This window comes from Centroberyx gerrardi, chromosome 8, assembly GCF_048128805.1.
Source record: "Centroberyx gerrardi isolate f3 chromosome 8, fCenGer3.hap1.cur.20231027, whole genome shotgun sequence".
Lineage (NCBI taxonomy): Eukaryota > Metazoa > Chordata > Actinopteri > Beryciformes > Berycidae > Centroberyx > Centroberyx gerrardi.
The window spans coordinates 12908550-12932489 of record NC_136004.1 but is presented as its reverse complement, the minus strand read 5'-3'; the positions used below and the strand labels follow the sequence as shown (position 1 = coordinate 12932489).

At 43.8% G+C, this 23940-nt stretch overlaps 1 protein-coding gene across 2 annotated transcripts; it reads left to right on the top strand.

Moving 5' to 3' along the window:
* Positions 1–918: 918 nt before the first annotated feature.
* On the top strand, positions 919–20953 carry slc33a2 (solute carrier family 33 member 2). 2 transcript variants are annotated; one of them, XM_071924169.2, is made up of 5 exons: positions 919–1716; positions 8692–8839; positions 13468–13568; positions 16237–16346; positions 18887–20953. In XM_071924169.2, exons 1-5 carry the CDS (start codon positions 1017–1019, stop codon positions 19091–19093), a joined length of 1266 nt encoding a protein of 421 aa, XP_071780270.1. In that variant the 5' UTR covers positions 919–1016; the 3' UTR covers positions 19094–20953. The 2 variants fall into 2 exon arrangements, with proteins under 2 accessions (XP_071780270.1, XP_071780280.1); XM_071924179.1 differs by lacking the exon at positions 18887–20953 and adding an exon at positions 16633–16688.
* Positions 20954–23940: the final 2987 nt, after the last annotated feature.

The window sequence follows — 23940 nt, the reverse complement described above, 5'->3', positions numbered from 1 at the left end:
GTGTGTTGGTGTAGTTGGTGCAGGAGCGGGGGTCCAGAATCAAAACGAACCAAAAATCATGGGTTGCCAGGTTGGGTAACCAAAATTGCTTGATTAAAAAGCGGCGTAATATATCATAATTTCACAAGAAAATTAGAGAAAGAAAGCAGGCAGTAGGCCAACATGCCACTAAATGATGAACGTGAAACAAAAGTAAATCTTACTTACTCGATTTGCCATCCACTCAAGGGGGATTGCTATTGCAGAACTTGGCAACCCAACACAGACTACCACTATAAACAAGCGGAGCACCTCCGGTCAGCTAACATTACGCTAACTAATTCTCCCGTTTAAGTATGTGTCAACATTTCTCTTATCTGGGGCTGTTTTATGCGCTACAGCATAGCCCCAATTAATATCGACAAGTTATGCAATTCTGTTCGTTAGCTATTCGTGGATTGATTTTAGCTTGACAGTAAGGTAGCTAGCTAACGTTAGCTAGCCAGTCAGTGTGACAGCCAGTTATTAATAGCTGTCAGGAAAATGCCAACGATGCAAAGTCATGCTTGTGTTTTCGAAAATATAAAATAATGAAAACACATTGTCACCACTGCACAACTGTATACCATGTTTCTATACATAAAAATGAGTGCTCTCCAGTGCTTGTGCACTAACAGTTAGCTAGCTAACGTAACTACCTTTTCAGTTGATTAGTTAGTCGTGACGTGACCGTGACAGCTGAGCTGGCTAGTGAGGTAGCCTACAGCAGCAGTAGAGTAATATAAGTTTCTTCTCAAAGGCTACTTACACAGACTGTGAATGTGTATCTTTAGCAACACCAACTTTCACAACTAGATTTTATATTCAACATCAACAAGCCTGAACCCTACAGTATTTCTCCCTTTTTTCATTTCAGGTCACTCAGTTCATCCTGGCCAACGGGTCCATTTGACTTGCTCCCCCATAACCAGAATAGTCACAATGACCTGACCAATGGACCACCGCAGTCTGTCAGTGGGTCACTTCTGAGGTAGATCATGAATGACAAACTAGTCTTCCTGGGCCTGCTGTACTTTGTCCAGGGCATCCCCTACGGTCTCCAGTCCTCCCTGCTCCCTGTCTACCTGCGCGGAGCTGGCCACTCTCTCACCCGCATCGGCTTCACCAAGATCCTCTACTTCCCCTGGGTCCTCAAGGTGCTCTGGGCCCCTTTGGTGGACCGGATCGGCACGAAGCGTCGCTGGCTGGTGGGGACCGTGTCTGGGCTGGCGCTGACATGCCTCTCCAGTGCTGCCCTGGCCCCAGAGGCTCATATCTGGGGAGTAGGAGGGACCCTGTTGGCCATGAACACCCTGGCCTCAGTCCAGGATATTGCTGTAGATGGGGCAGCGGTTGCGTTGCTGAAGGGTCGTGGGGAGCTGGGCCTGGGTAACACAGCTCAGGTAGTGGGGTATAAAGCTGGGTCAGTGTTCGCCGGAGGCGGGCTACTGGCTGTGATTGACGTGGCCGGATGGAGCTGGATGTTTATGCTGCTGACGTTTGTGTATGCAGGCGTGGCTCTGTTTGTGTGGGGGGCCCCTGTGCTGGATGATGAGCATGTGAGGGGCCAGCAGGCAGATGGCAGCAGAAGGGGAGGGCAGGGAGCAGAAGTTATGAGGCCATGGAGGGTGTGGAGGAAACTGCTGGCAGTGCCCGGCACCCCTTGGACTGTCCTGTATGTGCTCACATACAAACTGGGTGAGTCTGACTAATGGGCAAACACATGCTTATATCAGGGTTGCCACAGGCCTTGAAAATACTTGAACGTTTGTGGATTTGAGAAAAATAAGGTAAAGCTTAAAAGCTTTTGAAAATGATTGGATGACCTTAAAAGTACTAAAAGTAGCTTTTTTTATGAAAATATAGCACCAAATGTATCAGTATGTCTCAGCTCCTCTTTCCATCCTACGATCAGTACTTTGCACAAAAAACCTGTGATGGAGATTTAATTAGTTTTAAAATGATGGATTTCACCAGGATTTCTTGACAAGATCAGGAGAAAAGCTGAGGCCAAAACATGCCAATTTTGAGTACTTGAAAAAGACACTGAAAGTCATTGAAAAGTCCTTTAATTTGATGTCCAAGTGTGGGAACCCTATTATACAGAATGGATTAGCCTCATTGACATAAATACTCAAATACTGGAGACTGTCATCTATTAAATGTTTACTTTTACATTTTTACTACCTAGGCCTAATATTAACAGTAATCATCTGTGTGAACTTTTCCTGATGAGTGTGTGAACGATGTGTGCACAGGATGAGTTCAAATTACTCTTTTGGACTAGTGAGTATATGTTTATGGACTAGACAAAAAAAACAAAAAACCTTGAAGTTAGGGAAAGCCAAATAGCATTTGTATTATCTCAACACAACACTCCTGCAGTAGCTGTCCTGAAATGGTCTCTTTTGTCCCTTTGTAAACTTTTCTCTAGTTTGTGTGTAGTCTGTCTGGAACACAACCTTAGCTCTTAGTTAGTTCTTGCCTGTTTGGGCAGACGTTGGGCCCATATTTCACCACTAGATGTCTCTGTTGGCGTGTCCATGACGGCTGTGGTGAAGCCTGAGTCTGCTGAAGGAGTGAGGGAGGTAATCATTGGTAGGCATTTATTGGACAGAGAGTCTGTAACTCACAGAAGGTTCTCTATGTAAATAGGAAAAGTTCAGCTCAAGTTAACGCAATTGTTTTAGTGTCACAAATATCTGCTTATAAGCCTCGTGAACTTGAAGCAGAATACACTGTTATTTTGAACATAAATGAAGTTAATTTAGAAAGTTTGTATTTGAATGAGATACTCCCTTTTAGTAACTATAATTCTGAAGTAGTTTTGGAACAGTGGAGCATCTGTGTGGGAGAGAGAGAGAGTTGATATGGCCAGAGTTTGGTGTTTGGTAGCAGAAGGGGATTATGTAAGGATTAGAGTGTCTTTGTGTCTATGGTGTTTGGAAACTGAAATGGAAGACGCCGCATCATGCTGGTGTGTGTCTGTGTGTATGTAAGTGGGTGGGTGGGTGGTTGGTGGGAATGTATTTTGTCCCTTTACATTTGCATAGTCCCTGTATGTGTATGAATGTATATGCCTTTGTTTTTACTTGGTATGTGTGTGTGTGCGCGTGTGTATGTGTGTTATTGAGAGAGAGTTAAGGGTGGCTTAGTAATCGGATGAGCCCCAGCAGACGACACTGCTAGACGAAACATCAAGACTGGCTGGACCCCCTAATCTGTCTAGGGAGCTCCCCCCTTACACTCTCTCTCTCACCCACACACACACACACACACACACACAAAGGATCGACATCAGCTGAGGGTCATGATTACAGCCATAATCACTCTTCATGTTTTCATTGTTATGATTTAGCTGTAGATTCATCAACGGCACTGTCGTTTGTTAGTATTTCCTGGTGTAATAGGCAGAATATTTGCCACCTTTGGCAAAAAAAAGATTGTGCAATATTTTAGATTAGGCCTAGATGTGCCAGCATAATTGCGTATGTGAGACGGTATTGTTTTTGTTCAAGGGGTGTGTGGGTATGTTTGTGTGAGACTGGTGATCTGCTTGTCTGAACCCCCCTTACACACACACACACACACACACAAGCACAGACCCCTCTCTTGCGTTCATTCCTAATGAACTCTTTGAGTTTGCACTGTGTCCAACCCAGTGGCCAATCAGAGTGAGCCTTGTGTCTGAACTGTGACCTCTGTGCCATCTGAGGCCACAGGCATGATGGGAGAACTGTCTGGGTAGACTCCCAGGGACGGATAGACGGAGGGAGGGAAGCAGGCACTAGTGAGGGAAAATGCGAGGGAGAGATGGAGTCAGAGGGAAGCCAGGAGAGAGGCAAAGAATGGAAGTTCAGGGTTGCAAACAAGACAGGATATGGGATACAAACAAACTAATATCACGTTAGCCTAGTGGTGTCATACAGAGGGTAATATAGGAGCCCTATTTAGTTCTGCAAATGTGACGGCTTTCCCATCACACTTTCACAAGCTCTCTATCCAAATTATATTATTTGCACTTTGTAAGGACATTTTTAAATTACAAAAGAAAGAGAAATACAAAATTCTGCAGTCATACTTTGTTGTCATTGAACTTTTATTTATTACATCGTATCGTGGCTGTATTGAATCGTGAACCCCATATTGTGTATTAAATCGTATCGTGAGGTAAGTGTATTGTCCCACCCTTATTACTCACCATTATGTGACAATTTAAAGAAAAAAATAATGTTACTGCACCTTTGTCATCTTTTATCAACATTGTGACTATTTTCAACTACAGCGGACATTCTAATGGAAATGAAATGTATTGCTGATACTCCAATATTCTCTGATTATTAATTTTGGAAATTAAAATGGTGACACATGATTTTACACAATTAACTGAGCAGCCCTAGGCTAAGTGCTGCTGCCGAGTGATGGGGACGTTGGGGCTGGGGCTTTCGAGAGGTAGGGGGCCAGTAGCCCTGTATGACCGACATGAGAAGTGAATGACAGTGAGAGATGGGAGGGCCCGTGGAGGAGGGGGACCTTGATGATGGCTTCCTCTGGGAAGTGACCAGGTGGACGGAGAGATGGTCGGATGGATAGAGAGAGAAGGACGGACCGTTTGTAGGGCTGTGAGAACACATTATAATGTGTCTTTTTTGTGTTGCCCTGTCCTGTCCCAATGATGACATGAGAGCTGTAGTCTAGTCAGCGGAATTGTTTTAGAGATATGGGCGTATGGTGGGGGAGAGATTAAGGGAGGTGGAAGAGGGCGAATGAGAGAAGAGGGAAACTTGCGGGGGTGGGGGGCTATTTTCCAGGGGGAATGAGGAGGACTGCAGGGAGGGAGGCTGAAGGGGGGATGAATTAATGAACAACCACCACATGGTGCCCTGAGAGAGAGAGAGAGAGAGAGAGAGAGAGAGATGGCATTAGAAAAAAACAGATCTATCCATGCAGAGACCTTGGGACATATAGGCATAAGAAATAGAAAAAAAACAGTACTGTATGTGCTCTTTCATGGAGTCTCATTTATTCTAGATGTTTAACTTGTCAGAATAGAAGCCTGATCTCAGCAAATTCAACACCACAGTCTTGCATGGCCATCACTTGGTTTGTCCACTAACCAACGATAATGTGCAGCCCAATATATGTACGCTGGCTTCTGTAGCCCAGATTGCCTTTTTAAAAGGTGGATTACCATTTTGTTTTGATGTAACACAACCAAGCCCATGCACAATGTGACTTTTTATTGTTGTATAACATCTTTCAAGAGTATTTGGTCACACAGTAACCAAATATCAGTTCTCATCAACTTTCCGTTGATGAGAACAATGTATCAGCTCTGACTAGCCTTTCCTCTCAATGGCTATTGATTTTGTATTATCTGTCAGAAGACAAACACAAACAACAAACAAAACCAACCTAGTAACCTACCAGGGTTGGGTGGAGTTGAACAGATAGTTGTCTTGTTTCTGCCTAGTTAAAGAGAGTATTTTCCCATGGTCTTTGGCCCCGAGGGCCACAGAGAACTCCTTGACATCTGTGTGGTCCTTCAGGGACTTGTCGTGTGTGTGTGTGTCAATAGGCAAATATGCATAGGGTATTATGAAAGTGTGCATTGAAGGTGTGTGTGGTCATGGCTCTGTTTACTGTTGTGTCCTCAGGGAGTGTGAGGAGTTGAAAGGTGTGCGTGCGCGTGTGTGTATGCATGTATGCATGTGCGTGGTTATATGTGTGCGCGCACATGCACACTCAAGCATGTGCTGTGTGTGAAGCTGTCTTTGTCCACCATGCCCTTGGCAGGGAGTGATATTGCTGTTGTGCTTTCCAGAATGACTCGGTGTCCTCAGTGATCTCCCCTGATTCGCCAGCCCTTTTGTCTGAGCTGCAGCATGGACATCGGGATGTGACCCCACTGTCCTCATTGACCTCTCGCCCTCATCCGGCCCTGATCCCTCTCTGCACTACCCAGCCACCCCCCCCCTCTCCCATACACACACACACACACACACACACACACACACCGTTTTTGTCTTTTATCAAGTAAAAATGATGCTGACATTTAGCACCTTTAATAAAAAGGTTACATAAAAACAATTAACTCCCCTTTTTTTCTTTCTGTCTCTTTCCTTTTTAATATTAAATTGTTTGTCCGTCTTCTACTCTGTCTTTCTCTCTCTCTATCTCTCTCTCTCTCTGTCTCCCTTGCTCTGTCTCTCATATAAACATAAACACCTAATTCTCTTTGAGCCTGCCAGCCCTCCTCTGTTTCCTCTTCACCAACTTCCTAACAATGTCTCTGTTCATCTGCCCCCCTCCTCTCCCTCTGTCTTTAGCTGTCTTCATCCCTGGCTACTCTTCTTTCTCTCCGATCATGTCTAACTCGTTCGTTCTGTGCATTACATCTCTCATTTCCCGCTCTTTATCTCCTTTTTTGTAATTGCCCACCCTTGTCCCTTTTTTCACTTACTGTCTCATCTCTCTCTCTCTCTTCGCCTTTCTTCTCTCCATCTCTGACTTTCTCTTGGTCCCCCCCCCCTTCTCTCTTGTTTCACCCTTTCTCCTTCCCCTCCACTCTGCTTGTTTAATCTTTGTGGATGTCTAATGAAATCCCTGCTGAAATGGACAATTGTTGCTTTGAGAATATTTATAGAAAGGCATAATCAGCCTTGTTGTGTTTGTCTGCACGCCCCCCAACCCCCCCCACCCCAACCCCCCTCTTTAAGGAAATAATTAGTTGAAGGCAGGACTGTGAAAGCTCTGAGCTTTGAGCAGAACAACAGGCAGGCAGAGGCGCAGGAGCACAGAACCATGGGTAAACAACCCAGGCATCATGGGTACTGCTGCTGCCAATGTTTACTTTATTATGACTAGTATGGTTACAGCACCGTCAGTGCAACTCAAAACAGTTCGGCATTGAGGGTGATGGAGATTAAAATGTGAATACTGAACGGTGGGTCTAAGTGTATCAGTGTGGCTCCCAGTGGGTGTGTAGAGTGATGGTAATGTAATGCGATGCAGTACAAAAACCTGCTTGTAGGCCTGTTAAGTCAGGCCCAACCAACATGATTTTCAGATCCAATTAGAGAGGGAAATGTACATATATTGCCTTTATGTTATTCTATAGTAAAATAAGCACCATAGCCTGTTGTATACACCAGTAGAATTTGGTTTTATTGTTTGTTCATGTAACCTTTAACTTGGTAGACCTAAGTGCTGAAGATCAATACAAACAGCTTCCTATTTACAATTATTCGAGGACACACTACCACAGGATCTACACATACAATTGTTCTTTTTCTCAAAGGTGAAGTAAGGCTGAACATTGCAGAGGATATATAAATGCCAACATCTCATTTATGTGCAGTATCAGTATGTCATCAGTAGGGTCTATTAAAGATAGTATATATGTGAAAGACAGTATTGGGGTGTTAATATCAGGGGAGCATGGCATAGCAACAGACACAACAGTAGGCCAGACAGGCAGGTCTGCAGTTTGGAAAAGTCACTACAGGCACTTCTGGTTGGCTACCACTGAGGCTAAATGAACCTTTAAGGCCAAACTGAATTTAACCATTGCTGGCTGTGTTTCCCATGTTTTAATCTGCTGACAGTGAAGAATGAGTGACAGAGTGAAGTGAGAGAGAGGTGGTTCCTACACAGAGAATCAACATTTCCTACCACACGTGTGGCTGGGTTGTCACGCCACCGTCAGAGCGGTGACACTCGCGTTCTGCTGCTGCACTCCCCATCACTGGGAGCTTCGCAGCTTCCTCTGTGTTTTTTTTTTTTTTTTTTTTTTCATTTCAATCTCTGTTTCATCTATGTCTTTTTTTTTTTTCCTTCCTCTTTCTCTATTTTTGTTTGTCTCCTGGCTGAGTGAGTGAGTGAGTAGTTGGTTGTGTTGCGTCGTCTTTGACAGCAGTCTGGGAGCCGAGCTGTCACTCACACAGCTCCTTGGTCCCGCTGTCTTTCTGAAGTCAGTCTCCATTAATATAATAATGGCGTATAGTCGGCGCCACTGAATATTTTACTGTAACGTTCGGCAGAACATTACCCCCACGCTCAACGCCACACAGAGAAAGTCTTACTGTCTGACAGAAACTTTTTATTTTGACTGAGAGGTCTTTGTGAGGCCCGTTTCATCTGCCGAAGTTTTCGCGTTTTTGTTGTGTTTTCCTTTTCGTGCTTTAGGAAAAGTGCTAGGCCTCCGTTTGATAAAGTGACTGAGGGTATTCTTTTTCTTGTCAGGCATCTATTATTGACACTTTCCAGGAATAGGCCTAGGTGTGCTGTATTTGATTCTGCAGTCGTCATCTCAGGAAAACCATGTTGTCTAGTCTTGCAGGCTAAACAGTTTGATAAAACACAATCACGGCAGTTGACAGTGATTGGATTTGGCCTGTGTATTCGGGGGGTCTCTGTCATCTTCCTGTGAAAAATAGTAATGCTTAGTCAGAGACATACACCTTGTTAAATCTTTGGTCTATCTTGAATGTTGGTATATTTTTCTCCACAGTGTCTGATACTGCCTTAAGCATTTTCCCAACATGGAAATATCTAACAGGGCAATTCTTTCCCTCTTCTCTCCTCCTCTTCTCCTCTTTCTATCTCTCATTGTCCTTTTTCTCCTGCTCCTCCTCCTTTATCCACGTCCCTCTCCTCTCGCTGTGTATGTAGGTGAGCAGGGGGCGGTGACCATGTTTCCCCTCTTCCTGCTGGACCACCACATGACCGCCAGGGAGCTTGGCTTCTGGAACGGTGTTATCGCCATGGGATTCTCCATCTGTGGCTCCTCCCTGGGAGGCCTGCTGCTTGCTCAGTTCAGGTAACCTTCATCATCATCATTATTGTCATCACCATCATCATCGTTTGTCAACAGTAGTTTCTGACTGTTTGGATGTTTGTGAGACGCCTGTGAAGGCTTTTCAGTGGAAGCATGCAGCAGGGTCAGAAACAAATGGGAGCTCAGGGCAAAAATGCCCTTGGAAGTTCAGAAAATGCCTGTGAAAATAAAAATGAGGGGGTGAAAAACGCCGCTGATAATTAGGAGTACCCTTTTTTGCATTTCACTCCATTCACGGGGTGAAATGCAAGTTGTCAAATAGTTGTCAAATATTCATGCATGAATGTGCCTACTGTCCCCCGTTGGCCACTGTAAGTCATTCATGGGAGCCTTTGACCGCGTGAGTCTTACCTCCTACTTTTTATCAGTTTTCTTTTCTTCCTCCTCTTCTTTTACTTTTTATTTGCTCTTCGCCTCCTCTTCCTTTTTCTATTTTTTTTCTTATCCTGTAGAGGCGTCTTCTCTGTGTGTGTGTGTGTAGGTGTATGTGTGTGTGTGTGTGTGTGTGTGTGTGTGTGTGTGTGTGTATGTGTGTGAGAGATGGGGTTGCTGCTCCTGCTGCTCTCACACCACACACCTCACACAGGGGGTCCCTGAGCTCTCAAACAAGGCTATGTTTACTTCAATTACTGTACACACAAACACACACACACACACACACACACACACACACACCCCTCAGGGTTTGATCGCAGAGACTGGCCTCAGCAGTTGAATTTCATTTCTCAAATTTAGAGACAGATACGTGTGTAAGATGTTAGATGTGCTCATCAACATGTCAATATGGACTTAGATGTGATGACCTTATTCTTATTTTGGCAAAAAATGTGACAGTCAGTGTGAACTGAACCCACAATTTCCACCAGATAATAGCCACCAGATGACCGTCCATATTGGTAATGAGAATGATAGGAGAATATTTGAGTAAATGGAAGATGCTGGACAAGCTGAGTCACAGCAGCAAGATGTGCGGTCTCTTTCTGCTTGAGAAAAGAGAAAAACTCTACAATCACGTTATGGTATATACATCCAGTATCATCATCCAGTATTGAAAGTATAACTCTTTTCATGCTCTTGCTCAACAAGGATATTTTCCACACTGCTGTTAAATAAGTTGTGATAACAGTCTACAGCTTAACCTGCTTGTACCTGTCACTCTCACAAACAGCAGCCCCAGTGATCTGCTTCATCTTTCCCTTTAATCTGAGATCTTTGCACATCTGAGCAGATACTTCTGATTCTGAATTGTAACTCTGATGATGATGCATTTAGAGAAATTTCTATACATCTTAAAACTTTATTTTTACATTTAATCTTTACATGTTTACCCCTTTAGCGTTTTGGCATAATGCCGTTTGTGCCTAACCGTCGTTGCATAAGGCTTTACGTCTGTCTATACTAGTATCACATTATAGCATGCGCTCTGCCTATGGCCAATGTGATGTAATGGGAACTATAAATAACAACAATGCTTTTATGGAGGAGAGTGTGTTGGTTCCCACACCATGTATTAGCCCACAGTTGACGAAACATCCATCCATCATCCTTCCATTACTGCTACCTCATACATGGTGGGTTTGTCGGAAATGTCCCAGGGTGAAAAAAATGCCCCAAGATTTTGTCAAAATGTAGCACCAGTGTAACCGCCCCGCACAGAGTTAGAGGGCTGGAGGTAAAATGTTGCAGGACACATTTTTTTAAATAAATAAACTAAGACATTTTTCTTTAGGTTGGCATTGGCAACTTTGTGCTCAGTTACTTCAGTGGATCAGCATGCAGTGTTGTCAATATGAGTCTTAGATGTGTCAGTCATGATGAAGAGTTGAAATGTGCATGTTTGTGTGTTTTTGCTTATGTGTAGGCACTGTGTGTGTGTGTGTGTGTGTGTGTGTGTGTGTGTGTGTTTGCATGCCCATTTGTTCACATGTATCAGTTGCTGTGTGTTCTGTCATGTGTCAGTCACTTTGTCCTTACGTTGTGTTTTGAGCTGGCTCCCAGGTTTTTTTTCTCTCTGTTGTAAAGTGACACTAGCAAGCACAATGCAAGCCTCCAAAGGCAAAACTTTTTGTTTGGGGGAAAGCTCTTTCAAAAGCACTGTCATATTTTCGCTTTTTATCTTTCACTCTTTCTTCTCATCTCGCTTGTAAAGGACTCAGGCAGTAACATGTTCGCACAAGAGAGAGAAAGAAAGACAGCTATGTTCATCTGACACTGAAGTGCGATGTCTAAATGTTTTTTTCTGGTGGAGACAGAGAGAGAGAGAGAGAGATATTCAGTGGGAATCACAGATTGCTCTTCAAGAAATGTCCACCTTAACAAGCCATTCAGTCTTAAAATCTCGTTTTCCCTGTAACAAGTGAAAACAAGGCAACAGTAAACATCCCATCCAAATGATGCAGCCCCCCTCTGGGCCAGACAGTAATAAATATGTCACCTTGTTTTGACCTGTAATTGAAGCGCCCCCCCTGGGCCAGTCAGTGTAATTGTGTAAATGATGGAAGACAATATGGTGAAATGCATAATTTCCCCAAGATTTGTTTAAATCCGATCTGTGGTGTCTGAGATATCATGTGTGACAGCTGGAGGATGGGGACCGATCCATAGCAAATTGAAACAAATTGATTTGTTTTGGAAACAAGTGCAATTATCTCACCCTGTTGGCAGATTTTTTTCACTTGTTTTAAGAAAAATAAGATTTTAAGACTCAATAATAGATTAAATGACTTGTTGAGATGGATATTTTTGGTAGTGTTTATGCTTCAGTGTCAGATGAACACCTCTCTCTCCTTACCTCTCCCTCTCTGTCACACACACACACACACACACACACACACAAAAGGCCTGTCCAGTAGGCTGTGGTCCCACCTCTAAAAGCTCATTTGGAAGGTTTATCCTCTCCCCCATCAGAAACGGCTGAGTGGTCAGTGAGTGACCCCCTTTACAACCGCCATCGGCAACCCGAGAACATGGCTATTCTTATCTGGGCCCGGCCCGTGTGAGGTGGCAGCCAGGCAGGTTCTCTTTCTCACACACACACACACACACACGCACACACTCACGCACACTCACACACACACACTCATGCAATCACACACACCTCAGCATCTCCTGAGAGAGCGTGATATGAAAGGCTGTCATTGAGAAGGGCGGTAAAGGAGCAGGAGAGAGAAGAACGTCTTTAGCATGTGAATGTTGCAGGATTGGTTTTCTGGTGGAAAGGTAAAGAAAGGCTGGGCGGAGAGGGGAGAGGTGGTGAGGGGAGAAGATAGAGAGAGAGAGAGAGAGAGAGAGAATAAAGAGAAAGGGACAAGAAAGAGTTTTGATGTCAGTACAGAAATAGGAAAAAAATGAATGTGACAGAAATAGAATTAAATTGATTTAATGTCGGTGTTATGTGATATTTGTAGACTGTACACAGCATCTTTTGTCATATCAGAATTACTTATGAATGGTTCAAAAGTAAGTATATTCTTTGCACGACTCCCACACATGATGCTGTTTTCCTTTGAAAATGCCTCTCTGTAAATCTACAGTGACACACAGCGATGTGTTTACTAGTTTGTTTGAAAGGGGCAGTGCACATTAATACACATTTCTGTAAATGTGCTACAGTTAGCCAAAAAGGCTGTTTTTCATCTGTAGTCCCTGGGCAGACGCCATTAATGGCTACCAAGGAAATAATTAAAAATAGCAGAGTATTGGTGACAGCACAACACTTGAGCAGATAACACATAAGGATATATTGTGGGTATGCTCACAGGGAGCAAGCACATAGATGCACATGATGTACATTATAGTGAAAAGCCACAGGACAACATTTACTAAGCACACAGACCTTGATTAGAAGGATACAAACAGTAAATAGTTAGCAAAGACATGGACAGACAAGTTAAAGACAGAATGTTAAAATGACAAGTGAATCACAAGGTGAGCAGGGTCAACCAGGGTTGGCTGGTGGATTAGGTTTGATTATGTTAACACACAGGCAGTGGCTAGACAAAGCTGGGGTGTTGATCAATGTTTGACCAAATACTGATCTGGCTTTAATCGCTTCCTAAGACCCCCTTCACACATAAACAGTTACATGCAGAAATAAAATGCAAACTAATATTCATATACACACAAACACACACACTCCTGTGATTGGCAGGCATCCTCTGGAGAGTGATTGGCATTGTTAATCCCTGATGTCACACAAGCGTGTGTGTGTGTGTGTGTGTGTGTTTTAACAGTGATTAATTATCTTCCTCATGCTGGGGATCTCCTTAGGTTATTGATTACGTCATGAGCCAAGCCCACAGGGGGATGATTTTCTTACACTAACAGCGAATCAATTAGTGTCTGGGGACTTGTTTACTTACTGCGTGCACTGTGTGTGTGTGTGTGTGTGTGTGTGTGTGTGTGTGTGTGTGTGTGCATGGGCATTCATCCGTGCATCCGTTTATGTGTGTGAGTAATTGTGTCTGACAAAGAAGACATCACTTGTCTCTAAGTTTAATGATGTTAGCCTGAGAACACTGTCACCAGATATCACCCTGCTCATCCATACGCTCATACCTGAAAGTTGGTGAGCATCTGTCTAACTGGCTTGTTTGCTTGTCTCTCCCCAGCATCGGGTCTCTGATGCGACGCGTGTTTGTAATGCGAACCATCAGCATGGTCTTCCAGAGCTCCCTCCTCACCGTGCTGGAACCGTCACCACTCATGAAAGGTGAGAGACGGACAGACAGAAACACAGCCACAGGGTGGCAGGCAGGCAGAGGCTTCAGAGAGATTTCTGGTAGCACACCGACCTTAACAGACAAACACACACACACACACACACACACATGTTCCATTTAAGGTGCTATGTGTAGCATTTATAAACTTCAATGCATCATTGTCAAAGTAATTGTGGTACCTTGGTATAATTACTGTGAACAAATGAGATCATGGTCAAGATGATTGGTAGCCTCTGTCTCACACCAGTGGTATTGTTAGTGTGCTAGTGTTGCTCAAAATTAAGATCACATTTCCCATAAACCCCTTTGCTTCCTGTTGCAAAAAGGATGTTGCTACAGTGGTAAAAGGTTTTCTCCTTCACTTTACTGAAGAAGAGAAACATGTTGGAAGTGATTTTTCTATCAGCTTTTCGCCATCTACCATTGCAAGAAACAGTGAAATCTTTAGCCCCATTTGCGCTGGAACAACAGCCGCTTCCTGTTTCCTGCTATAAAGCAATCCAGGAGATTTCCGGCCAACTCTGACCCGATGGCACACAATGTAAAATGCAGACTAGAGGCTGCCAATCTTGTCAGCGATGGTATTGTTTGTGTATGGCAATTATACTAATGTCACAAAGGTTATGTGTAATAATTTATTGATGCTACATGTAGCACCTGTAATTGATTTGGCCAGTGTTAATCCCTGGACAGACAGAAAGGGTCAGACGCTAGCGTCAACAAACACACCTATTGTTCGGAATGGCTGCAGGCAAACTAGAGGCGTTAAGTGGCGTGTCAAAACAGTTTGACACAGCTTCAGCTCAGAACTCGGTTCAATTTCGGAACGTTGACGGGGGAAACGGAACACCAAAATACAGTGTTTTCTGGCATCCATGAACTGCAGGAGTGACCAGCTGATCTTCTATTTGTCCTCCTGTGTTCTCCTGCATGCAGTGTGCACTAGTGGTGTCATATGCTGTGCATCAAGAGATGCACATCCACTGACGTTTCTATCCATCCAGGGCTTTAGAGTAAAACAAGGAATGAAATGACAAGCAGGAGTAAAACCTCCGTAAGAGTGTTACATGACACTCTTCAGTCACTCATCAAACAGTCTCACCAAGTGACCCTGTTTGTCTTTGATTCTTTCCAATGAATAGTGTATTAACGCACCACATGCCGTTCACTGAACCCTGTACATTTACATATTAAAACTATGTTATGTTAAAGCCTTTCCATGATGCCCAAGTACCACATATACATGTGGCCCCTCTGGTTCATTGAATAAACACACAAAAACACACAAGCATTAACATGAGTCCGCGCGCACATACACTACTTGAAGTCATGGATGTGCAATGTGTGTGTTTGTGTGTAATCAAATTTCTTGGATAAACACAGACACACATTTACTTGAAAACATACATGAGTGTATATTTGTGACATAACGTGTGTGTTGTTCATTGTTTTTAATGGAAATGGAGAAGCCTACATATTCATCTCATGATGTCAGCGAGGCTGGCAGGTGTGTAATGCGTTGGAGTTGCATAATATCAGTACAGTAAGATTGTACCATAGACTTTTAATTTAAGTAATTTGCTTAGTGCTCTGCCTGTTGAATTGTGAATCCTTCCGTAGAATTACTGACCCCTTTCCCTGTCTGATTGTTGGTTGGGGGACCTGGAGCCTGTCAGCCTGCAAGCAGTTCGCCTAAAACTAGTCGGACACCCATCGATCGGGCTCTAGCACAAGTATTTGAGCCAAATGAACGTTAGTATTACAGTAGGAGACTGGGTGACGGCGAGGACATTGACAGACAGGGATGTAACATCAGTCACCCTCTCCGGTGCGCTTCTCCAGAGAGCCATTCAGTTGTTAACGTCTGAATGACACATCTGATTCTGTTGCACAGCCAGTCGCAAAGCATTTGGGATTCAGATCCGCGCCATTCATCTCCGCCGGAGTCGTCTGTTCCCTTATCAAGCCTCTCAGTCTGAAAGTTGAGCCCTCGCCCCCCTCCGTTTTAAACCCAGAACAAAGATTTCAGGAAAACGGAACCAAAAAAACAAAAAAACATTCAGTTTCGAATTTTTCAATATTACATGATAACCCTCCGCTTCCCACTCCCCCAGTCTGATCAGTCGCTGTATCTGTGTGACTCCCACAGTCTTGTGTCGCTGACAGAAGAGTCTTATTCGGCAAAAACTCCGGCGGCTCGAGTGAATAATTCAGTGTTAGCGGGAGCAGAGACAGATAGGCTCTGTGGTTCCTCTGTGTTCCCCACTAACACCGCGCTGCCGCTCCCCCTCAGAGGATACACTACATGTGTTTTGGGGGGGGGGATGCGGCGGGGGGGTTAGAAGGAAGGAGAGGAGACACTTCAGCAGCTTACCGTTTCCCCCTGCTTTGTCTCCCTGCTTTGACTCCCAGATAGAATAGGATAGAGTACAGTGAGCGGTGTAGCAGAGCGCAGAACAGCGTAAAATCGATAGTTTTCAGGCTATTTCAGGAAAAGAATTTTCTTTTTCTCTGCATCTTACTGTAGTCACACTCAGACACGCACTGAAGAGCATGATGTTTTCATTCATCCTCCCTAGGCATGTCTGTACTGAGTATTTGTCTCTATGTGTGTGTGTCTGTATGTGCTTGGTTTTGCACGTGTGTTCCCTCTCTCAGGTATGGCTGTCCTCAGTATGAGTGTTCAACACTTCCTGGGCGGTCTCATCACCACACTCACCTTCACTACCATGATGCATTGCACTCAGAGGGCCGAGGAGAGCATTCAGGTAAAACCGACTGTACATACACCTGCCAACAACCTCATTCTGGAGACCTAGGTTAACATTTAATGTCTGTATTTTTTGTGCTATGCTTATATAAGAAAAAGAAAAAAAATCTAACCCTTTTGGCTTGGTTGTTGTTATGTAATAGTATTGTAGCCTATGGAAAAAGAACCAACAGTTTTACCTGCCTGTCCTTTTCACTCTCTCATTATTTCTTCTCTCTTTTGCTCTCTCTCTTTCTCTGTCTTCAAAATGTTGTCCTCTAATCGTCTCATTCTCCCGCCGTTAGGTCATCTCCTGTGGTTGAAGAAACAGATAACACACAATCTATCTTTGCCGTCCCACTCTCTTTTCTCCTCTCTCTCTCCTTCCTTCACCTCTCTCTCTCCTCTCTCTTGCCTCTCCTCTCCTGTCTTGCTGTAATTGTCCTATTTTGTAGCGTTAGATCATTTCCTTTGGTCGTCAATGGGGCCGGAGAGGGAGATCCTTGACATGCAGCACCACACCTATCATCACCTATTCCCCTGTCATCTACTCTACCTGTCAGTTCTCATCAGCTGTTTCTACCTGGAAAGTCTCACCGGTCTTAGCAGACCCACTTTCTATTCATTGGCCCTTTTTCTTTTTGTCCCCCCTTTCTGTTTTTTTTTTTTTTTTTTTTTTTCTCACTGGCTTTGTCCCTCCTACCACCTCACTCCATTTCTTTGTCTTTCTGTAGTCCTCTAAATACTCTCTTTCCACTGTGTCTTTCTCCCCTCTCTCTCTCTCTCTCTCTCTCTCTCTCTCTCTGTGTCTCCCCCCCCCTTTGACATAACTCCTTTTGTCCCTGTCGTAACTGGGCCATGGTTGCCTGGAGGTGATCGTTGTTCACACAGCCTCTCAGACGTCACTCAATCAATCTCTGAAGGTGACAAATTATCATTTAAATTGCTGTCGGTCTTAAAGTGGAGAAGAAAGGGGAAAAAAAAAATAAATCACAGAGAATACCCACAGACTGTAGCAGAGAGTATCCGTTCCAGTTACTAATAAAATAAATACCATAATGGAAAAAAAAACTAATCACAACCTCTGATGATGAAAACCGCGATAACCCTGGGGTTAATTTGAGAGGTTCTCATGACACATAGTATAGCTTTTTAGCGTGTGTGTCAGTGTGTGCGTGCGCGCGCACCAGAGCACACACACAGGAGGGAGCATTAGCTTGCGTGAGTGTGTGTGTGTGTGTGTTATTGAAGGTAGTGCTATCCAGTGACAGTAAGCCGATAGTGTGAGTGCTTGTTAAGGATCCCCAGGAGAAAGAAACAGAATCTGTTAAACAAGTTGCTCAGAATAAAGGCACTCCACTTAGCTGTGGTCACACAGGCTCTCAGTGCTCTACCCTCGCCTGGCCTGGGACCGGCCTCGCAGCTCAAATACTACAAACTCTACTCCTTTCCTCCACATTCTTCTCAAATTCAAATCATTTCTTTCTTTCTTTTTTTCCCTCCCCCATCGAGGAACTTCCTGTACAGAAAAATATGACGACGGGTTGTCATCCAAAATGGGTGGTGGGTTTGTTTCTGGTGGGTCCTTAAATGACGAGAGAAATCCTGGTTCCTGGGGTAAAAGTCTGTGGGTTCATTTATGGATGAAAAAGTTTCAGAATCAGAATAACTTCACTTGCCAAGTACATACATTCATTTTTCTTGGTGACATTAGTGCGGAATTGTCTTGATGACATTTGAGAACTACAAACAAATAACTGCAATTTGATCCATATACAGTACGTACGAGGGAGGGATTAAAGGCATTCGCTGTAATGGAGGAAAGAATCGGCCTTATGGATCAGTGTAGTTAGTGATTAGTCCATCGTATGTTAGGAACTAGCATAGGTGTCAGTAGAGTCCTTCTGTTTTGTTGGAGTGAGCTACCGAACGCTGTTGTGCTGTGGGGCAGAGGGAGGAGGCTGGGAGGTTAGGTAATCTCTCTCTCTCTCTCTCTTTCTGTCTCTCTCTCTCTCTCCGTCTCGAGAGCCTTAAGGCTGGGATCAGATACTCTTCTCCGGTTGGCCTCCATCCATCGTCTCAGACCACGATCTCACGCTTTCTTTCTCTTCACAGCTCCGTCTTTTATTCTTTCCTTCTATCATTTCCTTTTCCACTTGCGGTCTTACTCCCTACCTTTTCAAATCACACCTTTTTCCCTTCCTTCTTCACTGTGTATTTACCTTGGCCAATTGTTCTTCTGTATTACAGTTTAAAGGACAAATCTACAGTATGGGATTTTGAAGTGTCACAAGTTTAACCATTGTGTTCTACCCTTTCCCTTCCCTTTTCCATCCTCTGTTTTCTCATCCTCGACCCCTCATTTGGCAATACCACTCTGCTTTACTACTCTCCCCTTTTCCTTACAATGCCTTCCTTTCTTTCCTCAAACCCTCTACTTCCCCCTTGTCCTTTTTCTCCTCTCCTCTCACTTTTCTCCCCCCCGCCCCTCTCTCCATCTCATCATTCCCACCTCTCTCCTCCCTTCGTCCTTCCCTTCCACTCCCTTTCCCCCTCTAGGCGACCCACTACAGTTTCCTAGCGACTCTGGAGGTGCTGGGGAAGCTAACGTTCAGCGCCCTGGCCGGAGGTGTGGTGGATTGGTTCGGTTTCCAAGTTGCCTTCCTCCTCTTCCTGACCCTCTCTGCCGGGACGGCCCTGCATGTGTGGACAGCCACCCTCACCGGAGCACTCAGGGAACACCAGATCAAAGAGCAGCCCCAGTGAGATCGAGAATAGGGTGTCTGCAGGTGTCTGAAAACCTGTATTCAAACGCCTCAAAAGTCCTTGAATACTTTTAAATACAACCTTTAAGTCTTCATTTCAGTTTTAGAGGTCTTAAATATTTCCTTTTTTTTGTGGCGCTTTTTTTGTAGTGAGAAATCAGCCTAGTCTTGCAGTCCTGTACTCTGAAATGACAAAAGTTTTTTTGTTTGTTTGTTTTTTCAATTTTCACATTCATTTCACTGGCACAAATTGGCCTTATATTTCATTTTATCTTGCATTCAGAAGGTCTGGAAAAGTCTTAGATTTACCTTGATGAAACTTGCAGACACCCTGTTGATAGGGATGGTATTGGGCTTTGGTGCACTGGGTTTTCTGGATGGCTGGGATTGGTGAATTTGGTTGGTGTGTTGAATTGTCAGGGCTTAGTTTTAGGGTTTAATGGGTTGAACATGGAGAGTTAGGTGCAGTACAGTCGTACTGTACACACTGCATTGGGTTGTGAGAAGTAAAATATGTGGGAAAAATATAAAAGCTGTTTTGTGTGGGCTGTCTTAACAGATGATCATCTGAGCCATTTTAGTGTGATATAATAAGCCAGCAATAAGACTTGTAGCCAAAAGCAATATTGCTACCTTGTGATGGTTGTTCTATCATATTGTACTGTATGTCAATAGGTTTGTCATTCTCCAAAGTTGTATGGTTTACAGTTACAAATGAATGAATCTCTACTACCTCGTATCAGCACTGTATAGTACGATACGGAGAGGAGGATATAGCTGCAGCAAGTAGAGTATACACTCATTCACAGTAAATGCTTGATTAGATATAGCTAGCAATAGCAACACATACAGTATGTTACATAAACCATAACAGCTAGCCAAAGTAGGTTTGCAATTATCGGGGTTGAGGAGCAATCTGTTTCAATTTAGAAAGGGAGTAAAAATGCAGCTCAGCTGTTGAATGATCAGCATTTATTCAGTAGATTATTATGCATTATAATGACTTGTTGTTCAAAGTAGAATGAAAATCCCTTGCCTCAATTGGAATTGAACAGAGCTCAACCCTGGTAGTTAGCTAGTTAGTTACTGTAGGAGCCCTTAGCCTTACACTGCATGGTGCCATCTTGTCGCGGTTTTTGAATCGAAGAATCAGATTCATCACATGATTTGAGTTAACCAACTCTGAAGTTCGAAAGACCAATGCCATTGGCGAAGTGCAGTATCTGCTGACATTGTTTGACTTTATGTAAAAAAAATATCAAATGCACAAGAATAATATGTACTATAAAATGTAATAATTCTCCACAGTACTGTATACTGTATGAAATACGTTTTCCTGGACTTGAAGTGTTAAATGAAACAGCAGCGGAGAATGTTTTGTATTTCACTGGGTGCTGTAAGAACAAGATATTCTGAGGAATGTCTCCATGTAGGTGAATGTATTAACAGAAATGCAGTTGTACAATTGATAATTGATTGTGTAGACGGGAGACAATTAAAGGCACATAAGATGAGGGGGGTGGAGTGGCGGACAAAAAAGTATTCTCCTTGAATTTGGCAAAATCAACTGAATTCTGTTTTAATGGCAGTCACTAGACACCAGTGCAAATATAAATACTAAAGTAAAAAAAAATTACTGGTCTCCTGATTTTATCCCCATAATAAACATGACAGCTAGAAATAAAGGCATAGCCATATTAGGAGATTCCATACTATATCATTACTGGGTCATGGTGAGCCATTTAGCCAAGCCCACTGTCATGTACTGAACAGTAGAGCACTTGTTGCAAACCACATCTCTGTCTCTCAGCTCTTGTTGACTGAGATTTGCACACAAAAAATAAAGCTGCTGAGTGAATTACGAAGCCTCAGGTGTTTGTGTTTTGAACTATAGGCGATCCGATATTTAAATACCATTAGGTTTCCCGTTTTCTTGTCAAACTGGAGCAGACATCACCAGGTTTCACTTAATCTTCACCCCGGGGAGAAAGGGTCCTGTGTGGTCCCTGAAGACGGTCCCACCTTTCAGAATCCACCGTGGCTTATAGCTACTGCTCCCTCTGCAGTATGGTGGCTGAAGGCTATAGGAGTGAATAGGGTCCGTGTCACAGGATCCACAACCCATACAGCTCTAATAACACAACAAACGCTGTGAAGGGGGATTAGGCCAGCTTACACAGCCTCTCAATAGACCTCCACTTTACACTTTCTCACCCTGCCTCATTATGGAGGCCTGCTGTTTGTATAGCAGGAGAGGCGATGCATGGATAGAGGGAGGGATGAGGAGGGAGGCTTACGTTTTATCCACTCGCCATTCTCGGAAAAGAGCAAGTGTCAAGAGTGAAAGGCCTGTTTAGGCTGCCGTCTATTGAAAAGACTGTCACATGAAACCATTAGCCCGCTGCTCATTCCGTCATATGTACTTAACTTTCGAGCGCCGTATGTTACAGAGGAGGGCTTCTTTTCCTCAAGCGTGCAGATAAGCCCGAGACTTTGCTGGTGAAGCTGCTGTCTCTGCTGTGTAACACTCTCTAAACCATCAAGGAGGGGCAGCCCTAACTATTCAGAGTCACACCCTAGACTCTGAACAGGTGTCAAGGTCACCAGCCTCCATCAATCAAGAATCAGGCTTTATTCACCTGGGTGCCATCTTGAATTGAAGATGAGTCTGGGTAGGGAAAACCAGTAACTGCTCCAAAGCACACAGCTACTTCCATGCTTTGAGATGCTGAGAACTGGAAAATATGGATAAGAGAAAAAGGGAAATGTTTCCCTATGTGTGTCATATTGTATCACTCTAAAATTTAAAGGATAGAAAATCAAATTTGAAAAAAAAAGAGACCTGGAAAATATGAATCAAAATCAGATTCACAGTTATCATTTTAATAACTCACATAATTTCCAAGGTTGATTTATTTTTCATTTGGAATGAAGGCATGTTAATGAGTGGGCTGCTCGTTAATTTGAAAGCATGAAAGCAATGTTGGTGAATTACAGTCGCGCTCAACTATGAGTTTGTGATCATATTTTTCTCTTTGCTAAAGCGCATTAAAAACGTATCGCTGCAAACATCTTTTGTTTGTCAAATAACGTCGCTGCGTTTGTGTTGCGTCCGCTTGTGTGTTTGTTCGTGCTACAGTGTGCAAGGCAAGAGCAAAGGAAAATGAAAGAAGAGAGAAAGAGAGTGAGGAAAGGTAGATGAGTGGTCTGTATCCTACAGTGCTGATGAGAGTGAGACCTCCCACTGTGGTTGCCAGATTGGCGGAAACCCCCCACGGAGAGAGTGTGTCTAGGGGCCACCCTCCCTACCAAGGTAACCATTGTAGTGATAGATTGCTGGATTTTATGTGCGTGTTCCTGTCTTGCCGCTGCCAGCGTCTGGCAGCGGAGTGACATAAGGACACCTGTTGCCAAGTGGTATTGCTTGATTTGCCAGGCATGTGCTGTAAACATAGTGTACCTTACACCTGAAAGTGCTTTGGTATCAAGGTACATGCATCAGGCAGTTATTCAGGGAATATTTCCCTTTGAAATACCAGTGCACACAGCGCTCGTGTTCATCCACGTGTGAATTCCTAAACTGTTATCATCAGAGTCGGATTCCCTAGTGTAGATTCATAAGGAAGGGTAAGGCTGGCCATTCTTTTATGTCAAGAGCTATTCCGTTTCATTCATTAACAATCGGTCTGGTCATATCACCAACTTTATACCCGTATCACACAGGAGGCACAGCAAAAGGATAGGCTCGCCCATTCACCCCGCGCCAAGGCTGCCAGCGCTAATCCGCTAATCACAGTGTCACGAGACACACTACAATGACACCCGCACAATAGAAAACACAGAAATAATAAAAAAAATTTTATTAGCTACCAAGAATGGAAAGAGAGGAGTTCAGCGGCAGTTCCATCTCTCGCCTGGTAGAGTTACCTCAGGGGAAAGCGAGAGGGAAGAGCAGTGAGAGAGAGAGAGAGAGAGAGAGAGGGAGCGGGTGGGTGAGAGGTGGAGAATGCAACATGTTTTAATCTCAGCAAACAAAGGTGTTGTATCTCTTTTTTTTTTTTTTCTTTGTCTCCGAGCGCCCAAGGGGGAAGAGGTGTTGGCTTTTTGCGCTGCTTTTGTCCTGTGGCCGGCAGAATGGCCTTCTGGGAAACCTGAGTGGGCAGGTGGAGGAGCGAGCAGCGGCATCGAGTGTCACAGTGTTTCCTCCACTGGTGTTTACTTTTTGTTTATTTGCAGAATGAGAGACATGGACACCTCTCTCGCTCTATCTCTCTCTCCGTCTCTTCCAGGCTCGTACCCAGCTTCCTCCTCTCTCTCTTCCCACCGCTTTGTCCTCCGTCTTTGTTTTCCTCCTCTTCTTTCTCAACCAGCTTCATCATCCTCCCATCTGGTTGTTCCAAAAGCTTATTTTTGTTTGTTTCAGCAGCAGTGTAATCAATATATCAATCAATATTCTTAAATATTACAATCCAAATTCTAATATTAAAACCTGAATAGCCTCTTGAATAGCCTTTCCTTTGATTTTTTTTCTTTCTCTCTTTTTTTTTTTTTTGTGTGTTATGCAACATACTGGATTCGGCTTATGTCACTGCATTTTTCCACCGTGAGGCAGGGGGTTATTCAGTCACTTGTATACCATGCGGGAAATAAAGCGACAGCGATGAAAGGCGAGAGATAATCGCCCCTCAAAACGTTACAGTCGGTGTGGAGAGGAGGAGGCCTTGGGTGGCCTGCACACTTCCAGCAACCATTATGATTTGGTAACTTGACCAGTGCAAGAAGAAGTTGTAAAATGATCAGAGCACTCTAGTAATATAAAATGGTTTACACTTACTATAATAATTTAGA